At 39.7% G+C, this 19885-nt stretch overlaps 1 protein-coding gene across 7 annotated transcripts in view; it reads right to left on the minus strand.

Annotated features, from left to right (window-relative positions):
• WDFY2 (WD repeat and FYVE domain containing 2) overlaps positions 1 to 19885 on the minus strand; it is a 256485-nt gene that overhangs the window by 26503 nt on the left and 210097 nt on the right. For all 7 annotated transcript variants that reach the window (XR_002824130.1, XM_004376562.2, XM_023731517.1 and 4 more), the window contains 2 exons: positions 15102 to 15252; positions 4665 to 4777 (listed from right to left, as the gene is read on the minus strand). Coding sequence is in view for 6 of the 7 variants with exons in the window: in XM_004376562.2 (XP_004376619.1) it covers positions 4665 to 4777; positions 15102 to 15252 (264 nt within the window). In the remaining variant the exon portion in view is untranslated. The remainder of the gene's footprint in view (positions 1 to 4664; positions 4778 to 15101; positions 15253 to 19885) is intronic.

Consider the following 19885-nt stretch of genomic DNA (forward strand, 5'->3'; position numbering starts at 1 on the left):
TTCAGGTCCTCCTATTTCCAATATGTTCATTCTAATAAAAAATTTCTTAGGAGAGAAAAAATATTTTATTGAAATTAATAGTAATTTATTTCTAGTGGTCAAAATCTGATTTTTTTCCCCCTCTTCTGTTCAAGTCAGTATATGCCTTTTCGGTAGGAATGCATTCTAATTTCTGTAGAAACAGCAAAGAACCATGACACTTGGCATTTAGCTCCAGAAATAAAACCAGCAGAGGGAGTTATAAGAACATAAAAACAGTTTCCTAAATCCCTATGGACTAGTCAATGTTCTGTTTTCACCTCTGGGTAGGAATGTGAGGCCGATACCATCACTAAACCCATATTTCTTATGTGACCTTCTCTCCTCTGTCAGAGAGTAGCAAATGGAGTGACTCTGTACACATATCAAACACTTGTCTGCTTCCAGTATGGATCTGGAGTGACGGAACTCCAAGTTCACACTTTAAAGGATCTGAGTTTACTTTAAGGTCTTTGCTGGGGAACAGGGAAGGGAAGTTAAATTAATCCTTACAAAAAACCCCAAATCCCAAAATTGTGTCTGGATGAGTTTGGGCTATCCCAGTGCCCAGAATGGGCTTCCACTTAGGAAGAAGTGGAAGCTATTTTTGAATCCCCATGCACTCTCTTAGATGTCCTTGCTCTAGCTTCAAATCAGTTAGCTGTGCTGTAGCCACATTAGGAACAGACAGATACCACCCTCTAGGAAGAATAACAAGTTAAATACCTGACCTGCTAAGCTTGCCTTCACATTAGTTAGTGACCCTCCTGGGCCCTGGCTGTCCTGTCTTCCTCAGATATTTCATGATAAAGTCAAATGAAAATGCTTTCAACTCTTTTGAGAAAGGTAAGACACAATAACAAAGTAACATTTAATATTAGAACAAGCCTGAAAATGTGAGACCCTGGGGCCACATCTGGCTCACAACACAGTAGTTAGAAGCAGCTCCTTTCCCCCTCTTCTGACCTGGAGGTAACAATACAGAACTTAGAGGACTCCCTACCGATCAGCCACCATATGGTGAAGGTCTCACTATTAAAGAGTCATAACATCAGGCCAAAACCCACCTCTGCCTAAACCAAATCTGCAAGCCACCCACTCCCTCACCAGGCTGCTGAGCTTACTTCCTAAATGCCTGGGTCCATCCACCCCTCATTTTCCCATCACCACTGTCACATTTCAAAGGACACGGTTTCCTCACTTTCCAATTACACTCTACTGCTACAACAATCTTTTAAAATCCGATTATATTAATTTCTCTGCTTGAAACTCTTTAATGGTTTCTCACTGACTGCAGCACAATACCAGAGAAAATCCTCAGTGATCTGCACTGACTCTTGCTTCCTGTCTGGCTGCCTCCCTGCCTCATACCCAATGACCCAGCCAGACAGAGGTATATACCAGCTGTTTCCCAAGAGGGCCGTGCTCTCGCAAATCCCCATGCCTTAGACCATGTGGGTGTTCTCTGCTCGAATTACTCTTCTCATCTCTTTTTCATGAACTCAACATTTATTCATCCCTGAAGACCTTAGCTGAAGCGGTGTCTCCCCTGGGGTGGCCTTCTCTGACCCCCTCCCACCTCCGTTAAGCATGGCGCATGCTTCCATCCCTGCCCTTGCCACCATGCACTGTAATCACTGTTTGGCTTCCGTCTCTCTAAATGGGTTGAGAAGAATTTGAGGACAATGACTGAGCCGTTTATTTCTGTGACTGAGAGGAGTGGCTGAGATCAACCAGGGAGAGCACAGAGTGAAGAAAAGAAGGTCCAGGGAGAGCCCTGGGATGCCACCACCCACAAAGGAGACTGAGAAAGAGACTGAGACGGAGGACGAAGACTGGAAGAATGTGTCACCGAGGCCAGAGGAGGCAGTTACAAACAAGTAGGAATGGCCACAAGGTAAAATGCTGCTGAAAGGTTAATTAACACAAGGATTTAATGACCAGCAGGCCATTGGGAGAGCAGTTTATGTGTACTGACAGATACCACCAGTCAAGCTGCAGGGAAAGCAAATGGAAGGTGAAGAATTTTTTTTTTAATTGTTTAAAAAAAATTTTTTTTATTGTACTTTTGATGAAGGTTTACAGAACAAATAGTTTCTCATTAATCAATTAGTACACATATTGTTTTATGACATTGGTCAACAACCCCATGACATGTCAATACTCTCCTTTCTCGACCTTGGGTTCCCTATTACTGGCTTTCCTGTTCTCTCCTGCCTTCTAGTCCTTGCCCCTGGGCTGTTGTGCCCCTTTAGTCTCGTTTTGTTTTATGGGCCTGTCTAATCTTTGGCTGAAGGGTGAACCTCAGGAGTGACTTCATTACTGAGCTAAAATGGTATCTGGGGGCCATACTCTCAGCATTTCTCCAGTCCCTGTCAGGCCAGTAAGTCTGTTTTTTTCTGTGTGTGTGTGAGTTAGAATTTTGTTAACATTTTTCTCCAGCTCTGTCCAGGACCCTCTATTGTGATCCCTGACAGAGCAGTCAGTGGTGGTAGCCGGGTACCATCTAGTTGTACTGGACTTAGTCTGGTGGAAACCATGGTAGTTGTGGTCCATTAATCCCTTGGACTAATCTTTCCCTTGTAACTTGTTTTCTTCATTCTTCCTTGCTCCCAAAGGGGTGAGGCAGTGGAGTATCTTAGATGGCTGCTCACAGGCTTTTAAGACCCCAGATGCTACTACTCACCAAGGTAGAATGTAGAACATTTTCTTTATAAACTACATTATGCCAACTGAGATAGATGTTTCCCGAGATCATGGTCCGCAGCTGGGAAAATTTTAAGATGCGCTGCTGTTAAAAGAGTGAAATGGAAATTGCTACAACAGGACTGTGACTGAGAGGATGCTCTGTTTGTTTGTTAACAGAGTAGCAAGAAACTTGAGCATGTTAATACATTGAGGGGAGGGGGTCAGTGAAGAGGAAATAACTTTCCTGTGGAAATCGTGGGAGAAGTAGCCTGAGGCCAAAGGCAGGCAGGCTCCCTGGCTACAGGAGGGCGTGAGATGTACAGGGAGAGCTTGTTTGCTGGGGAGGGAGTGTGGGTGGGCATTAAAAAAAAAAGTTTTTATCTGATAGCCTCTATTTTTCTGTGAAGGAAGAGCAATGGGAAGGAGGTGTGAGAGAGTGTGAAGGTCTGAGAAAGCTGTGCAAGGGAAGAGGAGGCTGTACCGAGGACTCGCAGAGGGATTATGGAGAGGGATAACTAGGCAACTTCATACATCTGGGTTGGAAGTCATGAATTCACGATGTTAATCACGGTATTAGTGTGACTTGCTACCAACCCAGCAGCTGAGTGCACTTAGACAGTAAGTCCGAATCGTAGATAAGGTCTACCAAGAAGGAAGAATAAGGGGGTGCAGAACTGAGAATGTGGGGAGGATGTGGCACAAGTGATAGACCACTGGAGCCAGGTGCCACAGGGAAGGAAGAGAAGATTAGGGGCTGAGACAGTGGGGGAAACCCAGGTGAAAGAGCAAGTGGAATTAGAGGCAAGATTTGAGAATATAGAAGATTAGACTAAAATCAGCAAGTGGAACATAGAAGTGGGGCAGTTCTGGGTACCTACCAGGCTTCGGGTTGGCTAGGGTGTAGGTAGATAAAAGGAGAAATCCAATCAGGAAAGGCCCGGATCCTATCCACAGGGGATGGTTCTATGCGCGCTTCCTCCCAAAGACATAGATAATTAAGATGATCTACTATGAATCTTTTTTCCCTGGATTCAATTTTCTCTTTACTGCATGTTTGTCATTCCAACATTCCTTTTTTTCCCCTTTAGAAAATCCCTTATGATCTAGATACTATCTCATTTTACATCCTCTATCCACTACTTTTGCTCATACACCAAATCCAAACTCAATAATAACACTGTTTTATACTAAATCATGGGTTGGTAGTTTTCAGAAGACATGTAAGGCCATTCCAAAATATACTTTGTTAATAAGTATGCACTGAGTAATTTTTCAGGGTCATCGTTTTCTAGAGTCAACACCACATCTTAAAAATACTTCTAAAAGATGAATAATCATCATCTATTCAAGTTCTTTATCAAGGTTAAGCATGAATATCTTATATTACCTCACTTAAATGACACTGAACAGATTGGTAACATAAAGGGTACCCTGGGTTTTAAACCAGAAAAAAAAAAAGACCCAAAAGGAAGAAAAATTACAAAGGAACTTGGCAGCTTTTTAAGTAGCCTAGCTACCCATGATAAATATATTTTTCATTTTGTCTTGTAAATGGGAGTGTGTCTCGCACAGCATCTTCTCACTCTAGGGACGGCAAGGACAGATGGAGGCGGCTGTCCTTTCAACCTCTGGGGTCTGAGCAGTTGCCACACAGTCTCAAACAATGTCTCATTAACGTATGCCAACAATGGTTTTCTCTGGTGTAATATGACAAAGAATCAAATCACCAACATTTTCAAAATAGACTGGCTCCTCTTTTGTTTGGATTGATGTAGCAACATTTTTGACATTATATCCTACTGAACTATTCTGAAAGTCAGTTATGTATATCACGTGTATCTTTAAACAAGCAGACTGTACTTTCCCACTTTCAAAACCTATCATCTGAATATCAGAATATGCAGCAGGCAATATCTCACTGGAAGATCAGCACATGATGGTTTTGCTTTCAGTCCTACCTGTATGGCCTCTGAATGTTGTGACCAGGGTGCAGTTTTCTTGCTCCAGTTTGAGGATTGTAACTTGGCCTGACTGGTCACCAATAAACACATGCCGGGTTTCAACATCAAATCTATCATGTAAGCATTAAGGATTGTTTCTCAAAATTGAGTGGAAGGATTTACAGTTTTTAAAAAGGCATAAATGTAACAAGAAATGTGCAAATCCCATGAGGAAAACTTGAACATACTCCTGAAAGACACAAAAGTGGACTTAACAAATGGAAAGACACACTGCATATTATTGGATAGGAGGACTCAACATGATAAAGATGTCAACTCTTACTACCTTAATTTATAAATTTAATGTAACCACAATTAAAATATCAACAGATTTTTTTCTAGTGCTAGATATGTTAATTATTAAAATCATTGAGAAAAACAAGTAAGCAGGAAGAACCAGAAAAACTCTGAAAATAAGAGTAATATAGTATGTGGTGGGGAAGGTTAGCCCTAACAGTACAACATGTTATAAAGTCTCGATAATTAAAAAGTGTAGCACTGGTGCATAAATAGACAAACAGACCAATGAAACAAAAAAGGAAGTTTAGAAATAGACCCAAAAGCCTATAGAAATTTAGCACGTCTGATAAAGGTGACTCTTTAAATCAATAAGGAAAAGATGGATTTTTTAAAAATAGCCGATGTTGGCACAAACTGATTAGCCATTTGGAAAAAAAAAAAAGTAGGATCTGTATTTCACATCATATGCCAGAAAAAATTCCAAATGAATTAGATATCTAAACGTAAAAAATTAAAACATACAATCTCTAGACAGGAGAGTTTCTTCATAACCTTGGAGTGGGAAAAGCTATGATTCAAATTAATGATATACGTAATACTATGCATAATTTAAAACACACACACACACACACACAAATGAACAACAAATACTAAAGTCAAAAGACAAATTGGAAAAAATATTTGCAACTTTTATCACACAGGGCCTGATTCCTAATATAAAAAGAGTGAATCAAGAAGAAAAAGACCACATGCCTAATAAAAAATGGGTCAAACATATGGATGGATAGTTCAAGAAGGAATGAAAATGGTCCTATGCAGAAGAGTTGACACAGCAGGTCTGACTGATATCCTTTGAAAAGCCTGCTTACAAAGATGGCCCTGGCTGGCAGCTGGGAACTTCTATTTCAGGAGTGTCCCACCATTAGCTGGTAAGAGTGGCTCACTGGGCCTAAATTGTTTGTACAAACCATATGGTTTATAGTAAACACCTGCTTTTCTCTGGAAGTCTAAAATTTTGGTATGTGTCCATCAGAGGCTATGTGACCAAGCCCAGTAAAAACCCTGGGCACTGAGTCTGTAATGAACTTCCCTGGTTGGCAACATTTCACACCTGTCACAACTCATTGCTGGGGGGAATTAAGAGTGTCCTGAGTGACTCCACTTGGAAAGGGCCTTGGAAGCTTGTACCTGGTTTCCCCTGAACTTCACCCATGTGCCTTTTGCCTTTGCTGACTGCACTTAGAATCCTTGCACTGTAATAAATAATAGTCATGAGCATAACTATGAGCTGAGTCCTGTAAGTCCTCCTAGCAGATAATCAAACCGGGGGGTGGACTTGGGGACCTCTGATACAGGTCCTTAAAAATATAAAATGATATTCAACCTAACACATAATAAAAGAAATGCAAATCAAAACTGCAATAAGATAACATTTCTTTTCTATCAGATTACAAAAATCCAAAAGTTTGGCAACATACTCTGTGGCAAGGATGTGGGGAAACAGGCATGCTTATACCTTGAATGTTGGAATGCAAAATGGAACAACCCTTGTGAAAGGGAATTTGGCAACCGTTAGCAAAATTACACGTGTTTGTTCTTCCCACTTCTATACATCAACCTCAGACACACTGGCAAAACACCTGAAATGACACGTGACCAAGGCTATTCACTCTACATTATCTTAATAGCTAAAGTTTGAAAACAACTCCAAAGTCCACCAATAGGGGACTTATTGAATTAACTATGATACATCAATGCAATGGAATACCATACAGTTGGAAAACATGAGGAAATTGCTAACATGGAATAATTTCCAGGATATACAGGCATACCTAGCAGACATTGTGGGTTCAGTTCCAGACCACTGCAATAAAGCGAGTATCACAATAAAGCAAGTCACACGAATATTTTGGTTTCCCAGTGCATATAAAAGTTATGTTTACACTATATGGCAGTCTATTAAGTGTGCAATAGCATTATGTCTAAAAAAATAATGTACATACCTTAATTAAAAAATACTTTATTGCTAAAAAATACTAAACATCATTTGAGCCTTCAGCAAGTGATAATCTTTTTGCTGGTGGAGGGTCTTGCCTCTATGTTGATGGCTGCTGACTAATCAGGGTGGTGGTTGCTGAAGGCTGGGGCAACTGGGGCAATTTCTTAAAATAAGACAATGAAGTTGGCTGCATCGAATGACTCTTCCTTTCACGAAAGATTCCTCTGTAGCATGCGATGCTGTTTGACAGTATTTTACTCACAGGAGAACTACTTTCAAAATCAGAGTCAATCCTTTCAAATTCTGCTGCTATTTATCAGCTAAGCTTATGCAATACTCTAAATCCTTTGTCATCCTTTCAACAATGTTCACAGCATCTTCATCAGGAGTAGCTTTCATCTCAAGAAACCACTTTCTTTGCTCATTCATAAGAAGCAACTCCTCAGCCATTAAAGCTTATCGTGAGATTGCAGCAATTCAGTCACATCTTCAGGTTCCACTTCTAATTCCAGTTCTCTTGCTATTTCCACCACATATGAAGTTATTTCCTCCACCGAAGTCTTGAACCCCTCAAAGTCATCCATGAGGTTTGGAATCAACTTCTTCCAAACTCCAACTAATGTTGGTATTCTGACCTCCTCCTATGAATCACAAATGTTCTTAATGGCATCCAGAATGGTTAATCCTTTCCAGAAGGTTTTCAATTTACTTTGCCCAGATCCATCAGAGGAATCACTATCTATGGCAGCTATAGCCTTATAAAATGTATTTCTTAAATAAAGACTCAAAAGTCAAAATTACTTCTTGATCCACGGGATGCAGAATGGATGTTGTGTTAGCAGGCATGAAAACAACATTAATTTCCTTGTTCACCTCCATCAGAGCTCTTGGGTGACTAGGTGCATTGTCAATGAGCAGTAATATTTTTTGAAAGGAATCTTTTTTTCTGAGCAGTAGGTCTCAACAGTGGGCTTAAAATATTCAGTAAACCATGTTGCAAACAGATGTGCCATCATTCAGGCTTTGACGTTCCACTTATAGAGCACAGGCAGAGTAGATTTAGCATAATTCTTAAGGGCCCTAGGCTTTTGGAATGGTAAATGAGCATTGGCTTCAACGTAAAGTCACCAGCTGCATTAGCCACCAACAAGAGAGTCAACCTGTCCTTTGAAGCCCTGAAGCCAGGCACTGACTTCTCCTCTCTAGCCAGGAAAGGCCTAGATGGCATCTTCTTCCAGTATAAGGCTGTTTTGTCTACACTGAAAATCTGTTGTTTAGTATAGCCACCTTCATCAATTATCTTAGCTAGATCTTCTGGGTAACTTGCTGCAGCTTCTACATCAGCACTTGCTGCTTCACCTTGCACATTTATGTTATGGACCTGGCTTCTTTCCTTAAGCCTCATGAACCAGCCTCTGCTAGCTTCAAACTTCTGCAGCTTTCTCACCTCTCAGCCTTCACAGAACTGACGAGAGTTAGGGTCTTGTTCTGGATTAGGCTTTGGCTTAAGGCAAAGTTGTGGATGGTTTGATCTTCTATCTAGACCGCTAAATCTTTCTCCATTATCAGCATTAAGGCCATTTCATTTTCTTATCATTCATATGTTCACTGGAGTAGTATCTTCCTCCCCCCAAAAAAAACCCACTGCCATCAATTCCGACTCATAGCAACCCTATAGGACAGAGTAGAATTGCCTCATAGGGTTTCCAAGGATTGGCTGGTGGATTTGAACTGCTGACCTTCTGGTTAGCAGCCGAGCTCTTAACCAGTGCACCAACAGGGCTTTCTTTTAATTTCCTTCTAGAACTTTCCCTTTGCATTCACAACTTCACTGTTTGGCACAAGAGGTCTAGCTTTCGGCCCATCTCAGCTTTCAACATGCCTTCCTCACTAAGTGTAATCATTTCTAGCTTTTGATTTAAAGTGAGAGATGAGTGATTCTTCCTCTCACTTGAGCACTTAGAGGTCACTGTAGGGTTATTAATTGGCCTAATTTCAATACTGTCGTGTCTCAGGGAATAGGGAGGCCTGAGGAGAGGGAGAGAGACAGGAGAACAGCCAGTCGGTGGAGTAGTCAGAACACATACAATGTTTTTGATTAAGTTCACCATCTTATGTGGGTGTGGTTCGTGGCCTTCCAAAATAATTACAATAGTAACATAAAAGATCAATGATCACAGATCAACCTAACAGATATAACAATGATGAAAAAGTTTGAAATACTGTATGAATTACCAAAATGTGACAGAGACACAAAGTGAGCACATACCATTGGAAAAATGTTGCCAATGGACTTGCTCGAGGCAGCGTTGTCATGAACCTTCAGTTTGTAAAACACAGTATCTGTGAAGCGCACTATTTGTAAAGCACAATACAATGAGCTATGCCTGTATTAATAAGTGGGGAAAAAAGTATATAGAGTTTATGTGATATACTACCTTTTGTGTAAGAAAGGGAAGGCAACGTACATGTATGTGTGTGCTCACAGTTAGAAAAGGAAGCATCTGAAGGATAAATCAAGATCTCACAAAAATGGCTACCTATGGAGAATGGAGAATCAAGGTGGAGGGGCAGGGATGGAGGTGAGACATATCTCTTGTTATATAGTCTCTATTTTGGAATCTTGCAATTATTTTGTGTATTCAAAAAAATTAAAAGAAAAAAAATCCCCCCATACTGATAACAAAGTAAAATGCACAAACTTAACTGTATCAAATTATGAAATAACCACAGTGAATAGAATTATTTCAAGTGACTTTAAGACAGCATTTGACTGTATGTCCTTGGTAGAATATGTCCTAAGGACAAAGAATGTTGCAAAGAAATCTAAAATCTCATTTCGTAGTCTTACTCTTACTAAAATATTGCTATTATTATTTTGAACCTATTGAAATATATTGGAACATAAAGCAAATAAGGAATTATGTAAATGTTTTAGGAACCAAAAATTTCAGTGTAAGATAAAAGAATCGAGTATAAGGATGAAGTAAACATTCTATAATGTTAAATTTGAAATAGAAATGTTATACAAACTGATGATTTGTTTTCTTTTCAAACACACACACACACAGATAGACACACACACAAAATTTCCTAGCTGTCTCTGAATACTGTTCCTTGATACAAGGAATGGCTGATTCCAGGACTGGGACAGGGAAGGTACAAGGTGAACTTAGGACACATGATGGAATGCAAGGAAGCCTTCAAAGGCTAGTGGGATTATATAAAAATAACATAGTAGCCAATATGAAGGGGCTCTTATTGGCTAAAAATGAAAAAAATCTGAACATTAAATAAAATGACGGCAATTTATAGAAATATACCAAATATATATATTTTTAAAACCCTAAGAGTTCCTTGAGAAGCCCTGGTGGTGCAATGGTTAACGCTTGGCTGCTAGCTGAAATGTCGTCGGTTCAAACCCACCAGCTGCTCTGCAGCAGAAAGATGTGGCAATCTACTTCTGTAAAGATTATAGCCTTGGAAACCCTATGGGGCAGTTTTGCTCTGTCCTACAGGGTTGCTATGAGTCGGAATTGACTCAACAGCAGCAGGTTTGGTGTTTTGGAAGAGTTCATAACAGTGTTCAAAAAGAAAAAAAACAAAGTCTATCACTTTTGGAAGTAATCAGGGTATGAAATCTTCTCTGAAAATCAGAAATTTAAGAGAAAAAAATCAAGAATTCATCCTGCTTTTCCTGTACTAACTGTATTTCAGGGTAACCAAATAACCCTAGTTAATGAGGGAAAGTTCTGCTTTATAAAAGAATTCCAGCTAACAATGTATGTGGGGGGGAAAAAAATGGACAGGATTAGGAAATTACTACTTTGCAACCCTAATGAAAGAACTGATTCAGGCAGAGCTCGTCAGTAGATGGAACCATTCAATGGAAAGCTGATGGGAACTCTGCACTGTAGGGGTCAGCTGTCACCACCTGAACCACCCAACACTGCTAGAAGGGCAACAACCAGATGTCATGTACCTCCTGATGTGAAGCAAAACGAAGCTTAGGGCACACTTATCAAGTGTTCTTGCCAGAAAGTTTAATCTGAACTGAATCAAGGTTTTAGAGGCAACTTCCAGTTTACAGCGAACAAGAGGGAAGGGTAGGTAGAGGATCAAGTTAAATGACTTCATGAGGAAGCAAAGAGAGAAATTCTGAATGTGGGACCATCTATGATGACTGGCCCAGTTTCTTCAACAAGTCAGTGACATAAAAATATAAGTGTTGGGTGTGGGGGGGCTGCTCTACATTAAGAGGGATTTAGGAGACATGACAACCACATGCAATATGCAGACCTTGTTTGCACCCAATTTCAAAACAAACCTACAAAAGACATTTTTAGACTATCAGTGAAATTTGAAAATGGATTGATTATTCAGCAATATTAAGAAGTGATTATGAATTTTTTGGAGTGATAATAGCATTATGATTATTGAAAAACATGCCCATAATTTTTAGAGATCACAATCAAGTATATAAAGATGAAAATAATATGAGGTCTGGAATTTGCTTTAAAACACTTCAGCAAAGACAGAGAAAGCAAAAAGGATAGAAGAATCAGCGGATCTAATTTGACGAGTACGTGAATATCCATTATACTACTGTCATGGATTGAATTGTGTCCCCACAAAAATATCTGTCAGCTTGGCTAGGTCATGATTCTATCTATCTATCATTTTGTCATCTGAGGTGATTTCCCTATGTGTTGTAAAACCTATCACGATGATGTAACAAAATGGATTATCAGCAGTTATACTGATGAGATCTACAAGATTAGACAGTGTTTTAAGCCAATCTCTTTTGAGATATAAAGAGAGAAGCCAGCAGAGAGACATGGGGAACTCATACCACCAAGAAAGCAGTGCCAGGAGCAGAGTGCGTCCTTTGGACCTAGGGTTCCTGTGTGGAGAAGCTCCTAGAGTCCAGGAGAAGATTGATGAGAAGGATCTTCCTCCAGAGCCGACAGAGAAAGAAAGCCTTCCCCTGGAGGTGACGTCCTGAATTTGGACTTCCAGCCTACTAGACTGTGAGAAAATAAATTTCTCTTTGTTAAAGCCATCCACTTGTGGTATTTCTGTTACAGCAGCACTAGATAACTAAAACAACTATCTTCTCCAATTTGGTACACATTTTGAAATTTTTCATAATAAAACATTAAAAAAATAAGTGAAGGTGAAGAAGACATAACAAATTCTTCCAGTCTCAAGAACAAGAGGGAAAAAAGCTGTTTTACTCTCCTAACAAGTTATCAGACATATGTAAAAAATACTAAAATTTATAAGAAAAAAGATCACCTTAAATTTATCTTGATTAATTATAAGAACACAGATGAAAAAACAGATTCAACCCGACACTAGCAGTATTTACAATTGCAGGTATATAACAGTATTGTCTGAAGAAATTAGGAAGTCAATCAAAGCTATCTGGAATTAAGCTGAAATAAAATTGTAGTACAGCTTCAATCCAGAGTGACTGGCATTAAGTATGATATGAAGAAATATGAAAAACGAGATGATCTCAATAGCTTTTTAGAACTCTTTATCTGCACAGGAATAAACCTAAGTGATTACATTTGGTGGGAAGACATTTCACTTTACAGGGTGACATCTTGGCAATATCTCCAATGTGACTATAATTCTAAAATGAAGATTTCCTCAATTATTTTTGTTGATGCATGAAAAATGTGACCAAAACATGGTCAGGTATCAAGACACTCACAGGTGCAGCTGGGTAAAGCATTCCCAAGTTTAAAGAATAGCAAGTGAAGGGGGAAGCAAAACAGCTCCATTTCCTAACATCTAGCTGCTGTGGGATCTTTGGGAAATAACTCAGTTCTGCTCTATCCAGTCATGCAGAGGGCTGGCTGAAGAATTTTAATACTCAAGTTTTAATCCTGGTTCAAGGAGTCCCTGAGTGGTGTAAATGGTTAAGCACTTGACTATTAGCCCAAAGTTGGCAGTTACAACCTACCCAACCTACTCACAGGTGCCTCAGAAGACAGGCTTAGCAACCTGCTTCGGAAAGGTGACAGCCTTGAAAACCCTATGAAGCACTCCTACTCTGCACATGTGGGGTCGCTGTGGGACGGAATCCACTTGAAGAAAACTAACAACAATCACAACAATCCTGGTTCTGCTTGGTAGTCGTCATCTACCTGTGAGCAAGTCACTTCACTTTTCTAAGCCTTGGTTTCCACACTGAAAACAGAGAATAAGGTCTTTCCTTTCTATTTCACATTATTGTTTTGAATCATAAATGAAGTAACGTGGGTAGAAACACTTTGTGAACTCTGAGACTGCAAATGTAACATGTTTTCTTCTTTCCTCTCCTTTTCTCCTTCTGTGTCTTCCGTACTGTTTTTGTTATTAGTGTCACAGGTCACTTAATATTTGAAGCTTTGGGTCTTTAGCCAAAACAACCAAAGAATTTGAGGTTATTCAGAAATTGATGATTCAAGTTGTGAAATGGTCAGGGGCTCTTTGTCTTTCTCTATCTCTTGTGAATTTTAGTTATTTTCACTTTTCCACTAAGAGGCCTGAACCAAGAGAAAAAGGGCTGATATAGAAACCACTGTATAGGAGAAACTATATTGATACTGTTAGTCCTGTTCTCAAAGGGATAATGCAGTGTAATGGAGAAAACAGGAGCATGTGCCAGAAGAACTGGGTTCTAGTGATGATTTTCCTACTTGCAGGCACAGTGGCTTCAGATAAAGCACGTGACCCTTTCCTTCTAGCTATAGCTGGCTCATCTGTAAGATGAGGGGTTGGACTAGGTGACCTCTGAGTGCCCTTCCAGCTCTAACACTGTAAGAAATCATTAATCTCTCGGCAAGAGAGTCCATGAATTTCAACTCAAGCATTATGATCATCTGAACTGGCTTTTAGAAAAGTTGAGATTTTTTTTTTTTTTAACAGGAAGTACCGCCCTCTCAAAGATAAGCTGATCCTGCTTTCCATATCTTATCGTCATCGTCCTTGCTTCTGGTCTTCCTGGAAACTTCCCACTTTTCAACCTTCCACAATGCCAGCCTTAGTTCCTTGACCTTGTCTTCCAGTGAGAAAAATCAGAGTGACATTAGTCAACACACATCCAAAAACATAGCTACTGCCACATGTCTGCAAAGAAGGTCTTACTGCTTTGCCTGCTCTTGCTGACAAGTGATCTCTTTCCACCTACTTCCTCACATGTTAGAAGGTGGAGAGATATTCCATGCTGCTTTCACTATGAATTCCAGGGTCCTTTACTCCTTATGGAAACCCTGGTGGTGCAGTGGTTAAGTGCTACGGCTGCTAACCAAAAAGTCAGCAGTTCATATCCACCAGGCGGTCCTTGGAAACTCTATGGGGCAGTTCTACTCTGTCCTATAGGGTTGCCAGGAGTTAGAATTGACTCAACAGCAACGGGTTTGGGTTTTGTTTTTTTTTTTTACACTACAGCAGTAGTATCGACGACACAGGCTTCACACTTGTCATGGCTGTGCTCGCTGGAGTCTAGTGGGCCAGATCTGAGGATTACCTGGCATTAGCAGTGATTCACACTGAGCACGTGGACCCTGGTAACTCGGAGATAAGGACTAAGATAAGAATGACTATAACTTTGCATGCCCTAGAAAAGTCTTATCACTGAAGTAAGTGTGTAACATTACCGTGTAGATAACCCCCTCTGCTCCTAGCATGGGAGCCTCTCCATACTATTTGTAAAATGAACAGGAATCCTGTGGTTCTTCTCCCAGTCACCAATGAGAATGTTCACAACCTTAATATCTATGTGTAAATTACTTTGGAATAAAAATAAAAGATTGTATCTTGGTGATCATTTCATCTCCATTTTCCATAATTTCCCAATTTTCTCTGACAGCTGATGTGCACATATCTGGGCTGCATCCTGTCCTGATGTCAGATCTTGTGTCACGTAGGCCCACAACCTAATCACAGGGTCCATTACTTCAGGTGAGGTCATCTCACTCCCCTCCACCCACATGAGAACCCTCAAGGACTTGTGCCTTAGGAAAAAGTCTATGAGCATCTTAATTACACAGAAAAAAAACAAACAAAACAAAAAACCCCGAAACTTTCACTTGCACATACCCAAAACTGCCGCTAAAGAAACAGCAAAGCTCCCACCAAGGATTTCGTCCAGCAAAGGATACTGCAGGCCCGAGGCCACCGCACTGGTGCGATAACCTCCCAGGAGCTGCCCACTCTCGGAGCAGTGCCAGGAAAAGTGCTTGTCCTGTCCCGTGCTCAGCACCCACTCCAGCTCCAGGACAAACAGGATCATCGTCACTCTGCTCTGATGCGCTGAAAACCAAGACACAAGAAAACAACGCATAAAGCATCTTAAAGGAGGTTGTGAAGCACGGTCCACAACAGCAGCCTTCTCTTCTCCCCACTCCAGAGGAAGCTGAACCGTGTGACAACCATTGCAAACACAGGGTAGGTCAGTAGATCTCACAAGAGGTAGGGGGATACCCCGGTAGATGGGCATGTCAGAGTCTTTTATATGATCTTTTCTTTTTTTAAATTAATTTTTTAAAATTTTGGTGAAAGTATACACAGCGAAGATACACCATTTCAACAATTTCTACATGTATAATTCAGTGACAGTGGTTACATTCTTCAAGTTACGCTACCATTCTTGTTATCCTTTTCCACGTTATTCCACCAACATGGATTGACACAGTGGCTGCAACAATGGGCTCAGGCATAACAATTATTGTGAGGATGGTACAGGACTGGGCAGTGTTTCATTCTGTTATACATAGGGTCACTATGGGTCAGAACTGACTCAACGGCACCTAACAACAACAACCACCACCATCATTATCTTAAACTCACTGCCCCCTAAGCTTCCCATGCAACCTTTTGAGTTGCTGTTGTCAATCTGAGCTCACACAGATAATTCTTTAAAAGAGCACAATACTCAAAGCAGACATACTTCACTAATTAAAAGAAGCTATTTTTTGGTTTAAAGAAGACTTTAGGGGATAGTTTTGGCTTAAGGCTTAAAATTTACAGACTATCTCAGGGCAACAGTTTCTGGAGCTCACCAATATGACCGTGTCATGTTCGTCTGTTTATGACGTGAGAAACAACAGAATACAGATAGGACAGTACAGACTTCCAGTTCAAATCCCAGTTTCACAATTTATTGGCTGGGTGACTTTGGAAAAGCCACTTAACCATTTCCTGGATCTGTAAAATGGGGATAAAAACACCTCATAGAGGGGACAGGAAAGCTGGTAAAAGGGAACCCAAGGTCGAGAAGGGAGAGTGTTGACATGTCATGGGGTTGTTAACCAATGTCAAAACAATATGTGTACCAACTGTTTAATGAAAAACTAGTTTGTTCTATAAACCTTCATCTAAAGTACAATAAAAAAAAAGAAAAAACATCTCACAGAGTTGTGAAGATTAAATGAGCAACATATGTAAATGCATATGACAGTATTTGGCATGTATATAATAGTGCAATTCAAGTGCTAGCTGTAATCATCACCATTACTTTGAGTTTATAAAAGCTAAGAATGGAAAAACTTGGAAATGGGGACGGTTGAACAAAACAATGAACATAATGCCGAAGTGGCAAACGTTTTGTTACATATATATTACCATAATAATTTTAAAAAATCCAAGGAAAGAATGCTAGAAGTATTAAGAAGCATACTAAAGATTTTGTGCAAGTGAATTTAAAATTTCCTTATGATTTTTTTTTAATTACCAAGTGGCACAAAACTAACTGAAAAAATTTGAATCAAGAAAGACTATAAATATTGAAACTTCCCTCTACTCTTACTCCCAAGGGGGTGGGTGTGTAAAGGGAATACGGTTAGAGCTTCCTGTACATACCTCCTGTCCTTTTAAAATGCATAAATGCAAACACATATGTGCATATGCACACACACAAACATGGTCAGAGCCTCTCTAAAAAGGTGTGTTAATATTATAAATACTATCGTCTACTTGCTTTTTACACTCAGTGACATATGGTCAGCCTTCTATATATCAGTACATATAAACCTACTACATTCTTTTGAACGACTACTTAATATATAATCAGGGGTTGGCAAGCTACAGCTCCCAGGCCAGATCTGGCCTGCCGCCTGTTTGAGTGCAGTCCATGACATAAGAATGATTTTTACAGACGAACATTTGCAATCGATTTGATGATAGCAAATACTAACTTTTAACCTCAATTAATGGTTTTCTCCCTGTTATGGACTGAACTGTGTCCCAAAAATGTGTGTCAGCTTGGCTATGCCAGGATTCCCAGTACTGTGTGGTTGTCCACCATTTTGTGATCTGATGTGATTTTTCCATGTATTCTAAATCCTAACCTCTATGATGTTAATGAGGTAGGATTAGAGACAGTCATGTTAATAAGGTAGGACACCATCTATAGGATTAGGTTGTATCTTGAGTCAATCTCTTTTGAGATATAAAAGAGAGAAGCCAGCAGAGAGGAGAGGGACCTCATGTCACCAAAAATGAAGCGCTGGGAGTGGAGCATGTCCTTTGGACTCGGGGTCCCTGCGCTGAGAAGCTCCTAGACCAGGGAAAGATTGATGACAAGGCCTTCCCCCAGAGCCGACAGAGAGAGAAAGCCTTTCCCTAGAGTTGGAGCCCTGAATTTGGACTTCTAGCCTCCAAATCTGTGACAGAATAAATTTCTGTTTGTTGAAGTCATTCACTTGTGGTATTTCTGTTATAGCAGCAATAGATTACTAACCTGCTGCTATCGAGTCGATTCCAACTCATAGATAATGAAGACACTCCAGAAAGAATCCCATTCTTCCAATTAGTAGACCTGCACTAACAAAAAACTGTACTCAATTATTATTATTATAATTTCAGCAATAAAAAATTGGTGGAAAGTTTTTTTTTTTCTTGTTACATAAGGGCCTACATAATATCCTTGATTTTGCTTCTTAGCCCACGAAGCCTAAAATATTTATTATCTAGCCCTTTACAGAAAAAGTTTGCTGGCCTCCGGTATAAATAAACCATAGTTGTTTTTTTAACCATGTCCCTATTTATGGACATTAAAAATGTCTCCAATATCTTACTATTACAAATATTCCAGTCCATATGACCTTGTGAACTGTGCTTTACTTCTGGAAGAAATATTAATTGAAGAGAAACTGAAAAATCAAAGGGCATACATGCTAACTCATCTAGGATTTATTTTTGGGCATTCTGTGAAGTAGGGATCTAATTTTCTTCTATTGTGGTAAAAATATATTTAATATAACATTTGTTAATTCAGTATTTTTTACATGTATTATTCAGTGACATTGATTATATTGGTCATGTGTGGAACCATCAACAGTATCCACTGCCAAATTTTCCATCACCATTAACAGATACTCAGTGCTTCCTAAACAATGACTCCCCTGTACCCTCTCCCTCTGACCCCCAGTAACCACTAATAAACTTTGGTTCTTACACATTTGCCTGCTCTAGATATTTCATATAAGTGGGATCATACAATATTTGTCTTCTGCAACTCACTTTACTCAGCATAATGCTTTCAAGGTTCATCCATAGTGCTGGAAGTATCAGGACTTCATTTCTTTTTATGGCTGAGTAGTATTCCATAGTACATATGTACCACATTTTGTTTATCCATTTATCTGCTGATGGATATTTAGGCTGTTTCCACTCTTTGGCTACAGAATACAGCTGCAATGAACACTGGTGCACATGTGTCTGAGTCGCTGCTTTTAAGTCTCTTGGGTATATACCTGGGAGTGAAATTGCTGGGTCAAATGTTAGTTCTATGTTTAACTTTTTGAGGAACCGATAAACTATTTTTCACAGTTGCTGTACCGTTTTGCATTCCCACCAGCAATGGATGACGGTTCCTATTTCTCCATATTCTCACCAACATTTGTTGTTTTCCTTTTTTTTTTAAATCTAGCCATCCTATTGGGGTGAAGTGGCGTCTCACTGTGGTTTTGATTTACATCTCCCTATTGGTTAATGGGAACCCAGGTGGCATAGTGGTTAAGAGGTCAGGCTGGTAACCAAAAGGTTGGCAGTTTGAATCCACTAGCCACTCCGCTCCTTGGAAACCCTATGGGGCAGTTCTACTCTGTCCTATAGGGTTGCTATGAGTCAGAGGCAACTCGACAGCAATGGATTTGGTTTTTTTGTTTTCTTAATGATTAAAGACATTGAGCATCTTTTCACTGGCCATTTGAATATCTTCTTTGGTGCACTGTTTATTCAAGTCCTTTGCCCTTTCTTTAAAAAAAACTGAAATGTTTGTCTTTTCGTTGTCAAGTTGCAGGAGTTACTTATACATTCTGGATATTAAACCTTTATCCAATATATGGTTACTCAAAATTATCTCCCAGTCTGTAGGTTGTCTCTTCACTTTGTTGTTAAAGTCCTTTGTTGAATAAAAGTTTTTAATTTTGATGAGTTTCCATTTATCTATTTTGTTTTTAGTCGCTGATGCTTTTGGTGTTGTATCTAAGAATCTACTGTTAAAAACTAGGTCCCAAAGCAATAACTCTATGTTTTCTTCTAAGAGTTTTATGGTTTTAGTTCTTACGTTTAGGTCCTCGATCCATTTTGAGTTAATTTTCATATACGGTATAATTCAGCAGGTGTGGATTATTCAATAAGTTATGGAAGCACAGGCTTACTTGTGCTTATTTACTCATCTGTAGTGAACAATTCCACATTTTTTTCACCTAATCAAAGCTTCTGCTTCTAGGTATGACTGGCATCTGTCTCTCTTCCAACCCCACAGCACCTTCCCACAGAATCAAAGTCTCTTTTCAAATTTACAATCCCTGTCAGGGATAGATTACCCAGTAGCAAGGTAAACCAGATTAGTAAACACGATAAAGTAAGGCCGTGCTTACCTTGATTATTGGGTAATCTGCCCCTGGGTGTGACGTATGAGAAGTAGGGATCTAATTGT

This window comes from Trichechus manatus, unplaced genomic scaffold, assembly GCF_000243295.1.
Source record: "Trichechus manatus latirostris isolate Lorelei unplaced genomic scaffold, TriManLat1.0 scaffold00044, whole genome shotgun sequence".
NCBI classification, from domain to species: Eukaryota; Metazoa; Chordata; class Mammalia; order Sirenia; family Trichechidae; genus Trichechus; species Trichechus manatus.